The sequence below is a fragment of the Phlebotomus papatasi genome, chromosome 1, assembly GCF_024763615.1.
Source record: "Phlebotomus papatasi isolate M1 chromosome 1, Ppap_2.1, whole genome shotgun sequence".
Taxonomy (NCBI): Eukaryota; Metazoa; Arthropoda; class Insecta; order Diptera; family Psychodidae; genus Phlebotomus; species Phlebotomus papatasi.
The window spans coordinates 102,326,840-102,350,583 of NC_077222.1; the positions used below are offsets into that span (position 1 = coordinate 102,326,840).

A 23,744-nucleotide genomic window follows, 5' to 3' on the forward strand; every position below is an offset into this window, starting at 1 on the left:
CTAGCAATTATGAGGTCATCTGGCCAACGTGAGAGCATGGGGTATGTTCATATTTGCTGAATGGTGGGCATTACTTCCACAATTTCATTACTTGCCATGCAATTCTATTACGTATAGATAATGCATAAATGCTCAACGTGGTTTATGAATTATTTCCTGATGGTCTTTGCCTAGTTGCTCCTTCCAAAAAACCGACCCTCTACATGCGCATTTGAGTATTTGCGCAAGAGTACCAACAAATCGATTAATTCCTACATCTGCCAGGGAATATAATCAGGTATAATAATAAAATTTATACACAAGATCGTTAAAATAAATAAACAATTTTCTTTAACAATACCTTATATAGTCGACCCCTTTTTATCCATCCTGAATTATTAATGAACATTTTTCGGGGGGTGTAGAAAGCTGTCTAGAAATTTTTAGACATTATCTTTTGCAACAAATATTGCTAATCAGCCACAATTTGTGGCGAATATAAATTATTTCGGGTTGATTTAACTTTCAAGCTATTGTTGTGGAGTTTTGTAGAGGAAATTGCTTGAGTTAGAGGAAAGTATGCTATCTTCGGACGACTCAAACTTTGAAAAACTCAATTTTTCAATAAGTTTTTAATGAATTTAATGAATTTAATAAATTGTTTTTAATGAATTCTGCAATTTGAAAAGAGCCATGGGTTATATCCATTAGGAACATAGAAAAAATTAAATTGTCCGAAGCTCGAGTCGTCCGAATCTAGCTCCTTTTCCCCTATATACCAAAAATTATTGAACAATTCTGAGAAAGACTATAGCGGAGGATAATATTAAAATTTTAGCTTAAAGAAATAATTAGTAAATCATTAGGGAAATTTGGAATTTTATGGAGTTGCTTTCAAAGGTCAAATTAGACCTTCATTACAAAGAAATATACTGAAAATATTTAAATTATAAAAGTCATGTGCTCAGTATAGAAATTTACCAAATTAACATTAGTCAGGTGCCAAAAATTCCTTCAGTTTTCAGAAACTTAAAATCATTATTTTAAAAACTAAGCTCTAGAAAAATTTTGTATATTAAAGTTTTAATAGCAAATCGTTGGCGGTACGAAATTTTTCCCACACATTCGTTTCAACAAAATTGGGTTAGATATCCCCAAATATTCATGTGAAATGTATGAGTCATAAATGTCTATTGCAAATTGCAAAAGAGTATTTAATACCATGAAAATTATTTTAGCACATACACGTACTAATTTTAATTGGAAAAGAAATTTATAACTCTTATCACTAAGAGAGCAAACAGATGACATTGCTCTAACACTGCTAAAATATATTTAAAGCTATGGTAAGATTTTTAGAACATGTGTGTACTAAATCTAATTTTTACTTGTATTTATAATAATCTTTCACTAGGTAATCACTAATCGACAGATGACTAGAAAATATAGGTTTGGAGTTATTTCGATAGATTTAGTACATGTGCTAATATGCATGTATATAATACAACATTAGGACACCGTGAAAAATTTGTAAAATTCCAGATTTAGTATTCAACATATAAACTAAAAAATTTGTAAAACTGTACTTTTTTCACAAACATAGTTCGTAACATGATCATTTGAGAATAATTTTTTATTCTTTTACAAATACTTGTTTTTTTTTTATTTGCTTCAGTTAATTTTTGATCATGTGACAAAAAATACCATAAAGTTGTATATTTTTTCACACTACAATAATGCAAAAAATTATAATCGTACTAGAATAGTGGTAATTTATTGAATTTTTCAACAGTTTTAAATTACAAAACTTTGTTGAAATTTTTTTATGACTATAATAGTGAGAAATTTTACACAGATCCATTGTCATTGGATCTAAATAGTCCCGTAAAGACTCAGTTTTTTTATATCCAAAAACAATGACATTACTAAAAAATACCATTACTAGAAACTAACATTACAGAAAAATATTTCAGATCTAAAAAATGTTTAGCACATGAATGCACTAATTCTAATTGATATAGTAATTTATGATTTTCGTTGCGATACAATCAAGGAAAAACTTTCCAGTGGGTATCTCAATGTAAAAACAATGTTCTGTTAAATACTGCAAAATACTGTCTGAAGTCACGACAAGATGTCTATCCCATGCGTGTACTAATACAAATTGTGACAGAAATTTACAATTTTTGTTATCCAGAAATTAAAGGAAAATATTTATTTAAAAAAAGTACATGAAATATGGTGTTTCATTTACCTTTTCAGTAGAACATTTGAAGTCATAGAAAAAATTATTAGCAGAGGCATGTGCTAATAAAAATATTAACAGAGCTATAATTCCTACTACCAACGAATAAATAGAAATTGGCTTAAGGATCGCATAGGAAGGAACAAAAAATACGCTTTTATTTTTAAATTTTCTTAAGATGATACAAGGCTAAATGTTTAGTACATGCATGTGCTAAAAATGTAAGCACAAGCATTAATTGACATTTAAGATTTTATTTGTTAGATAATCAATGGAAAACCGATGATAAAGATTTTCTTCATATTTTGTCTCAAAGCCTTTTGTAAATAATACTTGTCACCTACTTTTTAGCACAAGTATGTACTAAAATGAATAAACGAATACTGAAAAAAAATCTAGTTACAATAAAATAAACAAAAAATTGAAAACTAATATAAGAACACACTATTCCATTTAGCTTTGCAGATGAATTTTATTTAGAGCCACAAATAATGAAATACATATTTCTTAATTCCTGATACCAAATATTAGAACAAGAACTAGTGGAGAGGGTTAACTACTGCTATTATTGTTATTATTAATATACTATTATATATATATATATATATATATATATATATATATATATATATATATATATATAACTAGAACATAAAAACATAGTATTCCAATTTAGCTCTGGAAGTGTATATTATTTAGAGCCATTGTCAAATATTTAGTACAAGTATGTGCTAATATAAATAGTGAAATATTTTTTAATTCCCATTACCAAAGATTTAAGCAAGACTAGTCGAAATAGTCCGAAAATTATGATGTTCTTTTTAAAAAATGAAAGAAGAATATTTGAAGCAAATGGAAAAATATTTAGCACATGCATGTACTAATACTAATAATGCAAAATCGTAATTTCTTTTATCAAATATTTAAAATAAAACTATTGGGTAGAGTTCAAAATCATCATTTTGTAATAAATGTAAAAAAATAACGTTTCAAGCATATATAAAATTATTTAGCACATACATGTACTAATATAAATAATGAACAATCGTAATTTCTTTCACCAAAGATTTAAGCTTAAAATTCGTGGCTAGACTCCAAAAATGTCATTTTCTATTCATTAAAGGTGAGCGTTTGAAGGAATGATAAAATATTTAGCACATTCATGTACTAATGTAAATAACGACCATTCGTAATTTCTTTATCAAAAATGTAAGAGAAAACTAGTGGATAGAATCCAAAATTTTTATTCTCTGTTTAACATAAAAGAAGAACATTTGAGGTAAATGGAAAAATATTTAGCACATTCATGTACTAATACGAATAATAAAACAATCGTATTACCAAAGATTTAAGAGAATCTTGTGGATGGAGTCCAAAATTATCATTTTCTAATGAACATAAAAGAAGAACGTTTAAGGCAAATTTAAAAATATTTAGCACATACATGTACTAATATAAATAATGTCAAATCGTAATTTCTTTTGCTAAAGATTTAAGCTAAAATTTGTTGCTAGACTCCTGAATTGTCATTCTCTATTCATGAAAGATAAGCATTTGAGGGAATGGTAAAGTATTTAGCACATTCATGTACTAATAAAAATAATTAAAAAATCATAATTTCTTTTATCAAAAATTTAGAGAAAACTAGTGAGAGTCCAAAATTATAAGATTCTATTAAACATAAAAGAAGAACATTTGAGGCAAATGAAAAAAAATTAGCACATACATGTACTAATAAAAATTATGAAAAATCATAATTTCTTTTCCAAGTGTTTAAGAGAGCGGATAGAATCCAAAATTATTATTCTCTATTAAAAGTAAAAGAAAGTTTTAAGCTAATAGTAAAATATTTAGCACATACATGTACTAATAGATGGATTAATTTGCATTAAAAGTTGTTGGTTGTTTAAAAAAATAGTCACAAATTATGATGAAGGATCAAAAAGCAATACAACACAAATATGGTCAATTATGTTCTAAAAACGAAGTCCTAGGATTATTTTTAGTACAAATTACGTCTAATATAAAATATGCAAACTGAAGAGGATGAAATGGAGAAAATTACCTGCTTGATGGACGAATGTTTGTTTGGTATTTTTCATTGTAATAGGTTCATTACTTTAGTAGCGTGTTGGAAGAGTAGTTATCTCCTAAATTTACCCTAATGAACCATTATTGTAATAAACACTTGTTCTATATGCTGTGAATTTGTTGCAAACAAAATCAACAATCCGAATTTTATTTAAATTTGAATAACCAGAAAAAAAATTATAAATTCATTCTATCTGCGGTTAATTTATTTAGCATCTTATTATCAAAATTAGATATTACCTCAATTGTTCCTCCTTGTATTTGCCTATCTTGGTTATTCCAAGGTGAAAAATAACAGAGCAATAATTTTCTTTAAGATCCCGTGGTACAGGAAAAAAAAGACACTGTTTATCCTAATATTAATTCAGCAGTGAAACAATTATACCCACTTTTTTATTATACCCCATGAGAGGGTATGAAATTTATACAGATGTTTCTTAATTTTCCAGTCTTCGTAGGGCCACGTATTTAAATTTCCCCAATTTTCCCCTCTGCGACCTGGCACCCATTTGCGCAATCGTGAGTAATTTTGGTATGGGCGATGAACGAAGGACAGTGGAGTTAGGTCTGGTGTATCAGTAGAACTTGGAGGTTTGATGCATCGGGTCCGGTGAAAAATGTTGTTCAGTGAGTAAATTCTAATTAGCTTGAAACCGCCATTATCGTGTGATTTCACGGATACATGCAATTGTTCTAAAGTGAAACGCACTAGCAGTAAAAAAAAGATTATAGGTGAAAAATTGCAAGAAAACTTTTAAATGGGAGGTGAATGCTCCAATGTGCATGTGAATTATTGAAAGTGGTACCTCAAAATCAGGACACGATATACGAAGCGCGCATTCACTCCTTTTCATCCTAGTGTGAGACCGGCCTATGTTTGCAAAGAGAGTGAGAAAGAGAGGAGCGTCGAAAAGACTAGCCCACCGGAGAAAATCAATTTCCCATTAATTATTCTAGAGGAACTTAACAGTGTGACGTTAAGGAATAGTCATATTATAGATTCTTTTATGCTAAAATAATTTACCCATACCATCAGTATTTTGGTACCTCGTGGACATAGCTGCTCATTAGAGGAAAATATGGTTAGAGCAGTGGGGATTAGTTGGGTCCTATTCGTCATTCATTAATATAATTCGTTTCTTGCCCTCATTCCCTTAATTCTGATTTAGTGATTCTAATAAGTGGTTACGCACAAGAAAAGATCCTAAATTTATTTTCGTTTTTCTTTTTCGTTTTTGGGAATTGTGTAACATTAGTGAACATATTGGATATTACATTAAACGAAATTTAGGATAACACACTTTTATTTTTTCCCCACAAAAAAAAGAAAATAAAAATAAAACAAATTTTAGTGATAACCGGGAAAGTGTGTAAAGAAGGATAAAAGTAAAATTATCTTAACGCTTTAATGTGATTCTTTGCGCGGGAGAATAATACAGAAAGTACAAGGAACTGCAATTTTCAGATAAGCAAAATATTTGGCATTCTGGAAAAATAAGCAAATAAACCCAAGTATGAGTTTTATACATGTTGTGCTACTGAAAGTGATAAGAGTTGTACAATGACTCGCTGTTCCAAGATATAATCTCATGGATTAAAGATGGCTATACACACATTCTACACAAAATTGAAATACAAAGGAATTTGCTATTGATGGATAAATTACACAAATAAGAGGTAATTTGCTAAAAATGATTAAAGATAATTCCATAGATAAGATTATGTGTACTTATGCACAAATAAGGGTTAATGCTGTAGAATTTTACAACATCTTTCAAGTTTTTACCTTGAATTTTACACAAAATTAATAATTCACACAATTACACAGAATTTATGATGATTCTCAACTTGTCTAATTAAATAACACCAAGACAATTTGGTTTAATAAAATTGGTTTCCAATGGTCAGTCTGGGGTAAGACAAAATTAATGGTGTTTCTTATCAAAACTGACAGTTTGCCTTCAAAATTAATTAAACTCATGCAAACCATTTATTTAGCGATTATTTCGAGCACTATATTGGGAATTGAAGAACCTTCTCTGAATTTTAAAAATAACATATCTTATGCGGCCTTCAGATCTCAGGTTTATTAATATGGCTTGAGTTATAGGATCTCAAAATAGGCGAGCTTTTTGGAGAAATTTGGACTTAGGATGGTACAATTGGAGCCATCAATTCTCTCTATGTTCTAACACGTCGCGTCGGTCTATAAGTCATCAGACTTAGTAAGAAAAAATAATTGTTTTTGAGCACTTCCAGAATGGACCTTGCTAATTTCTCTTTTCATCTTTTAAATTCTTGATTTGTTTTATAAGCTATATTTTATTTTACTTTGCTTCATTTTCCTTTTTTTAACTATTTTTTTTTATTTTTTTCTTTTATGCCACAAATTTGTAAGAGGGAACTACCCTAAGTTTTGTGAGTCAATAAATTGAAATTGAAATTGAATTGAATTGAAAATTCAATTCTATTTGTCAAGATACGTTTTTTAACCCTTTAAGGACGATTGGAACACCGGTGTCCCATAAAGAAAATAATTTTTCTTGACTACCTAAGGTTATTTTTTTCCTTATGTTTGTACGTAATTGCAAAGTAGAAGGTTGAAGGAATCTAGGATATTTTTTGCAAGCTTCCAGCTATTTGTTATAATAGTAAATTTTTAAGCTAAAAAATTACGAATTTTTAAATTGTCATAATGAAAATGAATTGTAATTTTTTTTTACATTTCCAATTTTTCTTAAGCCAAACCGTTTTAGAAAAAGGAACTACAATACTCAAACATAATATTTTTCATTAGAGTGAAAATTGTCACTCATTGGTATCATCAGAAAAATTACTTAAATTTTTGGGCTAGTTTTGTTCCTATCGCTTATAGGGGTAAAAAATACACCGAATCAGATTCTGTTAGATTTGCTAAGGCTAGATGTAAGACCTTTAACTGATTTTGTATATCGGTTTCATTTTTATTGCTGATTTTGGGTCCGAGAAAACTGTCTCGTCGTTAAAGGGTTAAATGTTGATATAGGGGTAAATGGGGCACCTTTGAAGTTGGGATTTTTCTCCCACACATAAAAAAATAGAAAATTCTTAAACAGAAATACCCAGGAATTTAATTTCAAATCCCATCCAATGAATGCCAATACCCTAATCCTAAATCCTTGATCATTTAGTTTTAATCGTAATTTGCAAATCTCAATACATTTTTCATTTTTCACCTAATACTGAACTTACACTATCGATCTCTTAGCGTCAAAGAGATAGGGATTCTAGCCTATTTCTTTCGCTCAGAGCTTCTAAACTTAAACGCCTCGAGGACTCACTCATTTAAGTTCCCAAGATCTTATATATTCTTAAATTTAGAGTCAATTTAGAGTGGAACTGAGCCATATCATAGGTAATTTAGCTTCTCAATCTGTTTGTGCACCCAAATTATATCACGATAATGCTAAATTTTATCAAAAAAATAGGTAAAAAATCCCAATTTCAAAAGAGCCTCACTTCCTCCAAGCGTTTTCAACGATTATCCAACTTTTTTATCCCGTCCGAAAAGAAGACTTTCGAAAACTCTCCAAAATAGGCCATTATTTCAGATTTTAGTGCGTCATTTGAGTGAAATCGCAATCGGTGAGCCTATTTCTTGCGTTAAAATTCTATTGAGTCTTGGTCTTGTGAATATGGCGATTGAAGGACCTGTCCAAACCTAATTTCGTGTAATTTTGCTTCTTTTTCGGGTTTTTGCTTTTGGTCCAAAGTGGGCAAATACGGTTGCCATTGCGCAAATAGCTTCTTCATACTTAAATTATCACGTAAGATGTTGAACAAACGGTTATATGACACCTTTGTAATATTAGGTAACTTTCTTAATTTTACTTTGGGATTTTTCGATGTTTTCTGAAATATTGTCATCGTTTCGGCGTTCAGGTTATTCAGTGCCATTTGTGCTTCAAGTGTCACAATGAAAGTCCGAAAACCAAATCTGAATCATCCCGATCAACGGAGAAGAGTCCGGTTAATAAATTATCTAGCTTATATTAGGTTTGGGTTATGTTTTGTGGATACCAGTGAATGCTAAGCCTCGTTTGTAGTGTGTCAGGAACTGACTTGGCTATGAACGAGCTTAGTCGTCTCTAGCCTTTAGTCGTAAGTGTGTCTAGGGCATAAGGTTTGAATTCGTACACTGTGCTTACACTCGGATCTATGGACAAAACAGGGTCGGGAGCTCATCTCCATGTAATGGATAGACACAGAATGAACAGAGACACCGAATTCTGTGTCTATCCATTGCATGAAGATGAACTCCCGACCCTGTTTTGTCCATAGATCCGAGTATAAGCACAGTGTACGAATTTAAACCTTACGTGTTTCGTCCCCATTATTTTACACCTGATAAAGGGGACATAGATTCCCGAAACGTCGTGTAGAATAAAAATTGCAAAAGACAAGACATGTCTTTTCCGTTCATCACGAAATACGATCGAATTATTGTTTTCCAAAATCTTAATAATCTCTTCAATTGTTATTTAAAAATTGTCTTCCACTCGAATACCCATAATATTGCCGTTAATGTTAGAGACCGTTTAAGATAAAGTTGATCTTTTCAAGAATATATCCCTATATTGAAATTTTCCAAGGCACTTTTCAGTCATTTAAACTTGATGCAAATAAACACCCAAAATGTTTTTTTTGTGCAAGTCCATCATTTCGACCTTTCCAAAATTCGACTAACATTAAACGCTACAAAGGCACTTTTCGTTCCTTACGTATTTTTGCCACTTGAATTTAAAATCCGAGCTAAAAGTAGCGTATAGGGGAATATAGGCAGCCTTCGGACACTTTTTCGTGCTTCATATTCAGGACTTTTTTCTGACTAAACTGTAAAATGGGCAGTGATTTTTTTTTGGAGAAAAGACTTCTTTTATTTACATATTACTTCTTTTTGTTTATCAACCCCCTTTTCTCTGAAATAATCCCAAATGATCTTAATCTTGCTCTGCACCAAAAACTTCTCTGGTCTTTTAGGTTTCTATGCATGCCTAGTTCACTATCACAGAATTGTTGGTTTTTCCTGGACAGGAAAATGAAAAAAATATGACGATTTGTGCGATTCTTGCCCCCGGGGGCAGCGTTCACACGATGGGGTTTTGGGTTCGTAATTGCTTTTTTTCTCGAAATAAATTTTATCTACAATTAAAAATTATTTTCCGATTGTTATACTTACTGTACCCCCGTGAACCCGCGAAAAACTATCACTGCACTAAAAGAAGATCTTTAAAACAACTTTTTTTTCACATTTTCTGGAGCACTGTTTTTTCTTCCAAATGAATATCGAAAAATCGACTATGAACATGTTCACACGGTTCACACTATCAATAACTGTCGTCTCATGGAGATGGGAAGAGGTGAGGTTATGATTTTCATGCTGGAGTTGTCTGATGGATGTGCGAACGCTCACACATTCATTGTTTGAAACCACACACAGTGTAGTACTTGCGAATTTTCCGCCACCGTGAAAATAATTTCCCTCCGATTCAAAAAATTATTGCGTAAATATCATCTCAAGTATACTCTTCATCCACTGTGTAAGTGATTTTTTTTAGAAATGAGTTTAACTATGAGAAATTAAATAAAATGTGCGCCATCAAAATTACCCATTTTGGGCCGATTTTCTATTTGTGATCCTAGCACCTAGGAAAGAAGGGCTTGGCTGCCTATTTCTACAATGGAGATAAGGTTCATAAATACTTAACTTATGGCTAAGAAATGCGGAACCAACTATTTGGAAATAAAGAGAAAATTCGCATCGTTCGAAAGCTCACAGGTGCGAAGCCTGCCTACATTACCCTAGTTTGTAAAATTCCGAATTAAACGAGAAGATTTTATTTTCGGACACTTCCACTTCCAAAGACTTACAAGCACTTAATTTTCAGCTGTACACCACTTCTAACCCTAATATCTCCCTGTTGTATAGCTGTCATATATGGGTTTGGCCATAAGGCTTAAGTACTCTAATTCCTTGTCAGACAAGATTTTTGACGAAACTGTTGCTTTGGATTGGATTTTAAGGGCAAATTATCTATTAGATTTTGAAAAATCAACAATATTGTTTGTTATTAAGATTTTTTAGGCCTTTTCGAACTGGGCGTTTAGCCTGAAGCCGGTTTTATAAAACTAAAAATTCATATAGAAACGCTTAAGTCCCTTAAAATCAATAATGCGTCACTTTAACCATTCATAAGAACAGAACCAAAAACGTTATAAAGAGATGAGAATAATATTGGTTCTATAACGACTTAGAAAATTCTAAAAGACTATTAAGAAAAACTTGCTTCTTGGGTATGCAAAAATTCAACTATACCTTTTCGTTATACTGCCCGACCCTCCCCTAACCGACATTATCGAAAAAGTTAATTATACACTATTTTTTTCTCAGTGTACGGTAGCAGAGCATAATTGTAGGCCAGTGTGCATAGAATGGCCATTACAGACTGCTATGTACATGAAATGCTCAATGATTAATCACCTCTGACTCTCACTTTGGAAATCCCCTCTCAAATTTATAACATAAATATTTTGAAATTAGTCATATTGTCAGCATTTTGTTCATATGGCTAGCAAAAAAAGAACTTTTCCGGGAAAAAATGAATATGATAACTAAATAATTTGAAACTACGCGAAATATAATATCAAATGATAATTAAAGTTTGAAAGTATCAAATTTTACTAAAGTTGTAGTTATATTAATGAGAATAATAATATCAAATTTTAGTTGGTAACACAACCTAAATGACCTAAATGTTTAGCGAAATGAATTTAATCTACAATAAACATCAAAGATAGTTGCAAGTATACTTCAATTCAGTTTATTTTCCACCTATGGAAGGCTTCTTGGCAATTTCATAGCTTTCAAAATTCTAATTTCACATAATTTATTTTTTTATTATGTTTTTTAATGAAATTCTATAGCTTGAAGTAGTGTGTCTCTTGCTTAGTTGTTGAAATCTAAAGCCAATTTGTATCTTGCGGAACATTTCCAACGTTTTCAAAAAATTGAAAATAAATGATTGTGATTATTTTTAGTGAGTATTTTAAAAATATTTAAAAACTTTTGGAAATAGACTGAGGAAAAATTAGTGTAAAAAGAATGTAATGTTTTTTGCGAATTTTTCTTCCCTAATAATTTTCTAACCCTCTTGGTGTGGGTAAATGTTCAACTGAAATTTAAAAGCCAAAACTGACCTACATATTTTGACACTTTTTAAATTAAATTGATCAAATCATAAATGATTTCAAATAGTTTAAATTATAATTCATGAAACTGAAAAGATATGCAAAGTAGAATATTTTTTAGCTTCCCAAATTGGTTATTAGGGGAAAGCGCGCTACATTCGGACAACTCAAACTTCGCACAATTTAAATTTTTTTTCTATGTTCCTTATGGATTTCACCGATAACTTTTTTCTGAAAATTTGAGGCATTGGACTAGCTATTAAAATATAACATTATAATGGACCAAATTCATTTATAACATATTAAAAATTTTTTTTTGCGAAACATAAATTGTCCGAAGGTAGCGAGCTGTCCCCTATACTGACTGAGATACTTGGTTTTTCTTTCACCACTCTGGTAATCAAATTTGAATATTAATAGCTTTATCTTACCTTTTAGATTAAGGAAATTCATTGAAATCCAAATTTTTATCCCTTTATTTCACAGTTTTGCGCTTCTGTACATCTCTGTCACGCTCAAATCTAAATTAAATTTGTTGTGAGAAATTGGGTTTGGGAACTTTGGTCAGAAAATTTCACTAAAAGCTGAATTTGATTTTTGTGTCTTTAAAAATTCGCTGACAAGATTCGGTGACCTACCGAAGAGTGAACTTCTTGCTCAATTTGGTTATAGTTGTTGACAATCTAAATTCACAAAATTTTTTTTGTAGCTAAAACTGGATCGTAAAGCTTATGGAAGACCATTTTGATTAGGAAAATTACATAAAGTCAAAATCCACATAACTGTCTTTCTTAAGAGTTTTGCGTATGTCTATCCTACTTATACGCCCGCTTCTTCTTCTGTTGAATGTCACGCTAAATTAAATTTAGTTCAATCTAATTTTGAGTCAGAAAGAGTGGGAGAGGCTTATGCAAATCTTTTGAGAAAGAAAGGGATCCGAATTTTGATTTCATGAAATTTTGCAGAAATTTTATCGTTTATGAAAATTGATACTCTTTCTTAATATTTTTCTTCTTCTTCTTCTTCTTATTCTTTTAAACATCACAATAAATTCAATTTAAGTGTGATAGATTAAGGTACTCATATGCAGTAAGTTTGAGAAAGATGTGATTTCGATCTCAATTATTTATCATATTTTAAAGGAAAATGGGAAAAATTTGAAGTGTCCGAAGCCAGAGTATGCGAAGCTCAAAATCCTTTCTCTAACCAACATAGTAAAAGATATTTAACCATTGGTAATCCGCAAATTTTACAAAAAGGCTCACATTTGAATTCGAAAATCACGCAGACATTCACTTGTTTTAATTTCATTATGCAATAGTTATTGGCTAAAGAGACTGGAAAAGATTGAAACCTTCATGAAATCTCATTCAAAGAGAATCTTTAAACGTTTGATATGCAAATGGAAGTGGTAAAGCAGGTCTGAGAGAGGATGTCATGACGTTTACCACTTCAAAACTTCTTCTCGGCTTTTTTTCTCAGCCATTTTCGACATTGTCGTTCGCCTTTGGCGCAAAACCGATATTGAGAAAATAATTTTAAAGCTCTTCTCAACTTGCACAAAAAAAGAAAAACTTATTTCACAAAAGTGTTAATTTATTTTTTAATATTTAAAGAGTAAAATTACACCAAGTTGAATGAAAAATAATGAAAATTGTTGAAAGTTCTTTTTGTTTTATATTTATCAAAAATATATAACATTAGTCTACGAAAGTCAAATCATCCCATAAAAGCTTTTTTTTTAAGAGCACTATAATGTAGAAAAATGCTTGACGTGAAAGTGTCAGGCACATTAGGAATGCAATGGTTGATATATGGAAAAAATTTATTTAATTACGCTTTACTCAAAGTTGTTGAATTAGAATGCTTCTCAATACGATTTCGGAATTCCGAATTGTCCGATTTCTTTTCCAAAAATTTTGATTTGACAGCGGAAACTGAAGTATCTAAGATATCCGTAAATGCTAAAAGCCATTTACATTTCCTGCACAAAAAAAATCTAGCGACATTCAAAAAACTGAATATTTAGTATTTTTCTAAATTTATCAATGATATTCACACATCTTTTAAATTTACTGAAATTCATTAAATTGAAGTTTTTGAACTGAAAATTTAATTTCAATTGATATTTCAATTGAAATATGAACTGAAATGTTAATTTGACATATATAATATTTTTTTGTAAAAGTAAGAGGTAAAATTTCAATTAATTGAATTTCACGGAACTGAACAGGTGTTCCAGGACCACAAATACGGGAAGGCTTTCAGTCTTCGCATGGACTTTGAACACTTCATATTTTTCCTATATTCCTTTAATGAATCTGACCTAAGTCAAACATTTTCTTAAAAATAAGGTCAGATTTTTTAAAGTAACGTGGGAAAAAATAAAGTGTTCCAAACCAGAATGTGTGCGAAGCCTGGAAGCCTTCCCCTTTTGTTTCATTGGTAGTTTGTTGGACAAATTTTTCAATCTGTAATAATTTTACCCTATTTTAGATCTATTGCTATTGGAAATTTTAATTAAATGTCATTGAGAGTAGGGGAAAGCTTTGATGGTTCGCACATACGCTACCATCAATCACTTCATGTTTCTCCCATATTCCTTTATTAATCTCAGCTATGGCTATATATTTTAATAGCTAGTCTTTTTTAACTTTCCGGAGGAAATTGAGAGTCTAGTTCCTTTTCCTTGGTTTCGGGAAGCAAAAATAAAATACCGGTCTAAACAGGGGCCCATCAAGACTAATATAAAGTAAAGCTATTTTTCACATTTCCTTGTAAAAATTTTGCAGATATTGCACCATGACTTAAATAAATTTACTCGTAGTTTTTGTATTATTTTGGCGAACATTATAAAATATGTATTTTTAAACAGCTTTTAATGCACAATTTCGAAATATATCAGACTGATTAGTCAATTCTCTTTAGGAAAAAACTTGCCAATAGTCTTCAGTGCCTCTATACAGAAACGTATGAAAAAATGAAATGTCAAGAGGCCCCTGGGTCTAAAACTGTAATTTTGATGTGCAATATTTCGCACAATTTTGCACAATTAATATCACTTTTCAGAAAAACGAATATCACAGAGCGTAGAGGGGTTATTAGTCTTTATCTTTATGTAAAAAAGATTTGGACTGGAGCAGACCGTTTTCGTGACTGAAAGAAAATTTAAAACTTGACTCACATTGATCGATCGCACATAGAAGACATTGTTTTTTCGCACATTTTTCAGGAATCTTCGTATTCGATGCGATTCTTTCATATTCACATCTATTGTAATTCTCCGATTTTTTCCTTTATTCAAAAATAAAATTTAAAGACCTTAAAGTTGATGAACAATAAGTAATTTGATTCAAATAGGCTGCAGTTGAGTAATTGTGAAAGCAATTTTGCATTTCTTTGATATTAAAATATTTTTCAAGCTTGCACAAACTAAATGTGCAATGAAAGAATCACATCCACAATAAGCTCTCACATAATCTCATAAAATCTTGTCCGGAAGAGCCTGTTTAGTGAAATTAGTGGCCCGTCCACCTCCCGAACCTCAATCTCTGTGCTGAATCTCAATTCCTGTAGCTGTTGGAACAGAAGAATTTTTACTGCTGCGCATACAATGACGGTTTTGAGCATAGGGGAAGTGAGGGATGCTTCGCACGCGCGAGTCTTCGAACAATCCGAGTTTTCTCTTTGTTTGAAAAGTGCTAGTTCCTCATTTCTTAGGCATTAGATAGATAATCATAAGCCTCATCTTCACCGCAAAAATAGGCAACCTAGCCCTTCTTTCCTAGGTTGTAGAATCACAAATGCAAAAATGGCCTAAAATGGGAAATTTTGATGACTCACATTTCGTGTGATTTCTCACAATTAAATTGATTTTCAGTAATAATCACTTACACCAATAGATGAAGGATTAATCTGGGTTGATATTTACGTAATATTTTTTGCATCAGAGGAAAATTATTTTCCGAGTGGCAAAAAATCCTAAATACTACACTACGTATTGGTTCAACCACTGAAAGTGTTATGGTTCGCCAACTCATCAGGTAACTCCAGCAGCTTAAAATCACAACATAACCTCAAAGAGGAAAACAAAGGAAAAGGAAGATGAAGAAAAGACAACTGATAATTTTTTAGGGTTGTCACATTTGAAATTTTCACATTTCAGTTGATTTTTCGACATAAATTTGCAAGAAAAACAGTGCTTCAGAAAAATTAGAAGAAAACTGTTTTGGATACCTTCTTTTAGTGAAATAATGGTTTCCGTGGATTCGTGGAAGTTGAATCTAATAATCGGTAAATAATTTTTAATTGTGAGTAAGAGTTATTCCAGGAAAAAATGCAATGACGAACCTCAACAACCCATCGTGAGAATCTTGCCTCCACAGGCAAGGTTCGCACAAATCATCATACTTCTTTCATTTTCCTGTCTAGGAAAAAGAACGGATTTTACGCCAGTGAATGAGGCTCGCATAGAAAGTTAAAAGACCACAGATTCTTGTGGTATAGCGCAATTGATTGTCCATTTTACCGTTCAGCCATAAAAAAAATCTTGAATATTGACTTCCAAAAAGCGTGCGAACCATCCCTCACTTCAACTATCCGGCTCCGTAGAGGAATTGTGGAACTTGTGTGATCTTCTCACTTGCAGAGTTTTAGTCTTTTTTTAGCTTAAAAAACTTATTAATTGGTGAAAATTTGGCGATAGTTGGACTTTTCAAGAAAGAATTCATCAGATTCACCGCTTCCAGAATGAAATTCCCAGGGAATTGAGGAAAAAAGTGATTTTTAGTGTCATGAAAACATCTCTATGAAAAGTTCCGAAAAATTGGCATTCAAACGTTTTATTCCTTGTACAAAGGATTTGATTAAGTAGATTAGAGTTCCCTCTAAACAATGATGTGCAACTTTTTTGTGTCTGATGCAAAATTTACGATGAAAATGGGGCGCTCAATGATGATGTGAATCGTGTGCGAAGATAGAAACTCGATTGATCCATCGCACAAATCGCCATTAAATTTTCATTTTCCTCTAAAGGTAAATCTGAGGATTTCCTGGAGTTTTGTGAGGTGGAATCATGAACCTTGTACGTAAGAGATTTCTCTGGTATAGTTGGAGAATCGTTACAGTTTGAATAGTAGTCAGAAAAAATCACTGAACTTGAACATCATTTTTGTGTGCGAAACATCAAGGCCTTCCCCTAATCTATGATATTTCGAAAATTGTATTGCATAAGTCTGGAAGGCGTGTCGTTACAAAAGGGACTGTTAAATTAATCAAAAAATCTGTTAATAGCAGATTGATACGAAATATTTCGTAAAAGCAAATATCTGCACAAACAATCATTGCTTTAGAATTTAGCAAATGGAATAGATAATAATCAATAACATTGTTATTTGACTAATGTTATTGGGCCAAATTTTAGATAGTATTCTGAGATATATTTATGGTATTTTGGTATTACTGGAAAACTGTGGGATCGTGTTATATTATAGTGTTGTTGAACATACTCAACGCGTTTTAATTACCATATTCAATTATTTCCTTTTGTATTCATGAAGCAAAATGCATCATGACAATCCCCTATGAACCTACAAAAGAGCTTTTATACTCCAATTTTGTAGAGTAATCCAGTGTTTGTATTTCATTTTCAAAATCATTTATGCAAAATTAGTGTAGATTGCAAAAAAGAAAAATTTCATCTCAAAAAGACTAATTAGTTGAAGACCATACGTAGAATTTTCCAGTGAAACACTTCCATTTTGGGAAAACATGTGAAATATGTCATCACCTAATCGTTTTAAAATGGTTTTCCCTCCCATTTAGAAGTTTCACTCATTTGGGGCTTAAATATAGATTTCGCACCTTATTTTTATTGCTCCCACTACGGCGTCACATTACATATATTGGTTATGTCGGAAAAGTGATGAAAGCCAAATTTTCAAACACATTAAATTGTATTTTCCTCCCCGCGCGCTGGAGCACAGAAATAAGTGCTACTCTCTGCCAAGAGCATCAATTTGAAGTGGGTAATTCCTATTTTGATTCATGAGTCTCATATTTTCCGACAGCGATACTGAAAATAAATTTTCAATATTGCTCCATTGAGTGTTTGCTAAAATTTTCAAATTTCTATTCTGAAGGAATTTTTAGAGATAATCTCTGGAATTTTCACATGTTCGAGTAAGTTTTTCTTCTATAATTGTTTTCTGAATATACGAATAGTACAACAATACATCTCTTGCATAAAAGAGAATCAAACCATTGAATTCTTGGGAGATTTGACCATTTGGTGTTGTGAAAAATGTGATTTTCTTTCGCTACGATGCTTTTTCTATTCCGGTTTTTGTCATTTTATTGCTCGAAATATCCAGAGAGAGCAATAGTACACAATCTGCCAAACTTGAATTTGAAATAAATTACTTCGACACATTCACATCGTAAATTATCAAATTTTGGTCAAATTTTCGAATTTTGTGGTTTAGATTTTTTCGTCTTAAGGGGGGAGTCTAAAAAAGAAAAACAAAAATTTGTTTCTAGGTTTTTAACTGCTCAAACTGCACGAGAGAGCAGTTTCTATAATCCATTTTTTTTTTCAAATTCTCACCATCCAAATTACCTCCTCCACCCTTTCTATTCCCTGTGAGTCCCTAGGTGATTATTCAAGATCAAAGTTCAACCACCCTGATGGGCTTAATCATCGTCATTTTTAACTGGGTTCGATCCCAAGGCGCTCCCATGCAAGATCCCGAATTGGATTCAGCCACCTTGTTCTAGATCTGCCCCGATTTTGTAGTTTGGTAGCTGGACATTAATTCATCGATATCTTTGACCGGTAAAATTTCCATCTTGAATTATTCAAGGTCAAAAGATCTAATTATCAACCGATTTGGTCAAATTAAATTATTTAAAATAATAATTATTTTTTAAAATACCCTTCAATTGCACAATTTTCATCTTCAAGATGGTTTTGCGGTATTTTACAAATTAAGGTAAAGTACCCTCTGGTCGGTCGGTTCCTCAACTCGGCCAGTTGAATTATTTAACCCATTTTTTGACGTTTTATAGTCAATTTCTATGAAATTTTCACTGATTTACGTTATATATAATATAATACACCTTATAATGTTAAATCGGTAAGACCATATTATAACAAATCTAAGTAAATTGAATAAATAGTCGCACTGGCCGAGTTGAAAAACCGGCAGACTACAGGGTACTTTACCTTAATCGAAATTAATCTTATACAAGCATCTGAAAAATTTTCTAAAAAGAATATAAGGTAGAGCTCCTTCTTGGGAGCTCAAGCAGTTCGCAAAGCTTCGGACGCATTAACACTTTAAGGACGAGACTCTTTTCACAAACCGAAAGTAAACGATAAGAATGAAACCGATAAACTAAACTTGTCAAACATCTTACATCTGACCTTGGAAAGTCCAACATAATCTAATTCGGTGTATTTTCTGCCCCTATGAACGATAGGAAGAAAAATAGCCTAAAAATTTAAATTAATTTTTTGATTATACCAATGAATGATAATATTTTCATTCTTATGAAAAATATTATGTAGGGGAAACTGGGGCACCACCAAACACGGGGTAGTACAAAACACTAATTTTTATTTCTAAACTACTTGGACTATCTCGACCATTCCTTCAGTGGACAAGCAACCCTATAGCGCCTATAAATTCCTATAGGTCTTATCCTCTGAAGTCGAATATCCGATTAAAAAATCGCAGTGTTTGGTGGTACCCCGTGTTTGGTGGTGCCCCAGTTTCCCCTAATAGATATTGTAGTTTCTACTCCCAAAAGGATTTTGATTTAAAAAAAAAATGGAAAATAAAAATCATTTATCAGTACGATCGATTGAAAATACATCACTTTTGAGCTTAAATATTTACTATTATTATTATTATTAATCGTATCGGAATTCTTTATTACAATGTAATATTAACTATAATATTAAATAGTTGGAAATTTGCAAAAAAATGTGCTAGATTCCTACAACCTTCTGCTTTGCGATTACGTACAAACATTAGAAATACATAACTTTAGGTAGAGAGGTAAAATTATTTTCCATTATATGCTCTATGTCTCCCGGGTGACCCAATCGTCCCTAAAAGGTTAACGGTCACTGAATTTAAACTGTTTAAATTTAAGTCATTACAAAAATTATTTACTTATAGAATTTAATGAAAAAAAAGCCTTTGCTACCAGAATTGATATCAGGAAGATTTTTTTTAAATTCGGTTTTGATGTTGAATCTTCCGTGCGATATTTCGTGCAAAAACTTTGCATGACTTTCGCTGAAGCGAGAAAAGAACAATAAAATATATTTTCACCTTAATCGAGTTTTTTTTACACGTAATTGAAGGATTTACAAATAAAAAAAAACCTTTTCCAACAGCTATTTGTGTAGTAATTGCGTAGAAATAAATTATTAAAAATCGTCAAGTTTGTGATTAATTTAATATGCGTCAGGTGCAAATTGCAAATAGGTTAAGTGGAATTCTGATAGTAAAACCTGTGGTGAAACCCTAATTGAAATAATGAAAAAATAAGCATGAATACATACAAAACTTATTGAGATACATGAAGACCTTATAAAGACGTCATAATTACTTTACTACTTATTTGTCTAAATTTAGTCAGTAGAATAACATGAATATTACCTGTTTGTTTACATAAGATCGAACAAATTACTTGTCATTACTTAAAATTTACATAATTTATGTTATTGGGAATAGGACGTAATTTTGGCTTTATTATTACCAACACTCTATGTGCTTCAAAATTTTGACTTTGATCCGGAAAATTTTGGTGAAAATATGAGAAAACTTACAGTACACTGAGAAAAAACGGGGGTCCGATTAACTTTTTTCCCCATAAGGTGTAAAAATATATCAACATTTTTTAATGTTAATTTTACACCTTCTTAAGGGTAAAATTAACATGAAAAGGGTAATCTTTACCCATAATACACCTAAAAAGCATAATATTTACACCGATTTCGGATCAATACTGCATGGTAAAATTAACATTAAGAATTGGACAGTATTTAAATGTAAGAACTATTGTTCACTCTTCACGACTGAAAGGATAACTTTCTGGAACGAACTACCTTGAGACAGAGAGGCAACGGCGGCTTATCCTACACAGAAAAAATATTATTTTGTAAAATTGTTCGTAAGTTTGTCATTTCCAGTTTTGGAATTAGGAAGAGATCGTAAAGCGTATAACTAAATTGGAAATTCGTAAAATATTGTAATTTTTACAAACTTTACTTAGTAGTTTATTTACGATCATTTACGAACAAAAATTTGTATAAAAATAAAGAATGCTCTGCAAGTAATCATGTTACGAACAATATTTATGGAAAAGTACAAACTTTTACGAACTTTTTAAACGGTTATACGATTTATGGGCATTTTGTGAGTCCTTAGCAGGAATTCACAAACATTTACGAACAATTTTGTGAATGTCATTTTTCTGCGTGAGTTCTTTAGCATTTTATGCTGCTGTTTATTTTCCCATTTTCGATTATTTTTTATTGGAAACTCTTTTTAAATTATACAGATGTATCATACAACTGGAGAAAGATTTTTTTCACAATTTTCACTCTTAATGTTGGTCTACAACGCTAAGACGGCGGTGGCCGCTATTACTCAAATGCGCAATTCTTTAAGCTCTCTATCTCTGAAAATTCTTTCAAGATTACTAATTCGAAACAGCTATATAGGGGAAGGCTTTTAGGCTTCGAACACACTTTGTCTTCGAACACTTCTTGTTTTTTTTTGCCGTATTCCTTTAATGATTCTGACCAAATTTTTTCGGCCAGATTGATTAAAGGAATAGGGGAATGTAGGCATGGTTCGCACAGAGTGAAATTTCAAACAACGCAAATTTTCTCTTTGTTCACAAAGAGCTAGTTCGTCATTTCTTAGGCATAAGATAGATAATTATTAAGGTCATGAGACGAGATGAAAAATGGAAAAGTCAGCTCTTTGCAAACGAAGAGAAAATACACATCGTTTGAAGATTCACTCTGCGCGAACCATGCCTACAATCCCCTACCGGGAAAATATGAATTGTTCGAAGCTAGGGTGTGTGCGAAGCTTCAAATTCTTCCAACATGAGAGTTAATTTGAAACTTTTCGCATTAACCTGTTTGTTTAAATTTCCCCTCAAAGTAAAAACCGTTTATCGTATTATGGTGTTCTATTGAAATAGCCGTTTTTTGCTCTTCTGGACCTCGTTTTAGTAAATAATCTAAGACGCAAAAATCTAATTGGATCATTTTTCTTTTGTTCCAGATTCTTCGCCACTGGAGGAGATGTAGTAATCTCTCTAAATGACACCACAAAAGTGTGTACAGCTAAGACTGAGAGATGTCTTCAATCTATCTGAATATTTCAGATAATTTCACCATAGAGTTAATATCTCTAGGAAAGTGTTATAACTGTAGGAACATTAAGAACTTATTGGTGTTTTTAAAAGTAATATGTAAATTATTTATTTTCTTATAATTACAACTAAAACTAAAAACGTGAACAAAGTTAATATTGTGTACCTTGTAGTTATATTTTATCATTTTGTATAAATCATAACTTGAGTGCTTTGTGCGGTGATTTAATCGCCAGCAAAAAAAAAAATATTACAAGATATAGTTAAGGAATGGCGTCATACAGAAATTGTATTCTTTTAATCCTATGGATGACTTCTCTTTTGATCACACATTCTTCAGGTATGTTAATTACAATTGTTTGTTTATTGTTTTGCCAACAATAGCGAGGATATATAGCAATTCTCGCTAAAAATACAACACTATATGGGGTATCTTGGTAGCAATAGCACGAACTTTCAACACAAATGTCAAAACATTCCATGAATTTTCTCACAAACATCATGCCCCTAACGAACTTTTTTTTTTATTTTCTTGTATGTTTTGAAAGTCATCAGGAGAAAATCAATAGTCCAACTAGGACTACATTAGCATAGTATAGCAATATAAAAGAAAATACTCAAGTGTTTTTCCACAAAATTGCCTCCAAATTAACTACAAAACTCATGTTTAAAGTCACATGAAAAAAAATTCTGGGGTAATTAATGGATCAGTGCATAATGATTATTACATTTTGCTTACTTTTGAAATAACACTCGGAAAATGGGCAACATCGAGACGGTTGAGAAAATTAAATTAGGCCACATCAGTCTAAAAAGCTGGAAGCTATTCCAAGAAAAGGAAAGCTTTTGCAATTGAGTTGAATTTTGTTTAAATTAAAATTAATTTTTTAAGAGCAAAATTTTCCAAGCGAAAATTGCAGAGTCTTGAGAAGCAATATTACTTTCTGCTTTGCAAAACTTATTCGAAGGTTAGTGGGGGTGTATGGAGCTATTTAAATTTTCCAAGAAATGCGAATAAGTACTGCTTGTTTAATCTTTCTCAGTAAAACACAATTAACCTTAACATATATGAAAGTCAATTACCTAAAAAACAGGATAATTTTATAATGACAAATTTTGAGCTATATCTTTTTAAATGATATCATATTTACCAGAAAAGGTTGATTAATACTCGAGTAAACCCAAAATTTCAGACCACGCCTCTTTCATAATTTAAAGCCGGTATTTGTTTGAAATTTATTAAGTTTTACTCTGGAATGAAGGAATAGGGGAAGACTATCAGTTTTCGCACAAATTCTAGCTTTGAATACTTTTTTTCCCATATTCCTTTAATGAATCTGACTTACCTATGGCAATATAGATAGATAGATAGATAGATAGATAGAGGGAAGTGGAACACTTTTGAAAGTGGGGTACCATTGAAATTGAGATTTTTCACCGAATTCTAAATAAAATTGAGCCTTATCATGATATAATTTAGCAGCACAAACTGATTAAGAAGCCAAATTACATTATGATATGGCTCAGTTTCATTTAAACATAGGAGTAAAATCCCAATCTCAAAGTGCCTCACTTTCAAAGGTACCCCACTTTCCCCTAGATACATTTTTATTCCCTCTCTGTAACTTGGTTGCGTCTACCGCCGTCTTACCGGTCTCCCCTGGAAATCGGCAGAAACCCTGGCTCAATAAGCCTTAATGAACTTTAAGAAAGAAAAAAAACCAGTAGCATCTTATATTTAAATACATAGTCTTATACATTTAAATACATAGTCACATATTTCCTAAAAAAAATCAGTCAG

General features: G+C 31.5%; 1 protein-coding gene across 2 annotated transcripts in view; it reads left to right on the forward strand.

Moving 5' to 3' along the window:
• Positions 1-4,891: 4,891 nt before the first annotated feature.
• Positions 4,892-23,744, forward strand: part of LOC129810184 (zwei Ig domain protein zig-8-like) — a 58,252-nt gene continuing 39,399 nt past the window's right edge. The window contains exons 1-2 of one of the 2 annotated variants that reach the window (XM_055860501.1): positions 4,892-5,992; positions 21,853-22,283. In XM_055860501.1, coding sequence (XP_055716476.1) covers positions 22,214-22,283 — 70 coding nt within the window. In that variant the 5' untranslated portion in view covers positions 4,892-5,992; positions 21,853-22,213. The remainder of the gene's footprint in view (positions 5,993-21,852; positions 22,284-23,744) is intronic. The other variant, XM_055860500.1, reaches the window with a different exon arrangement.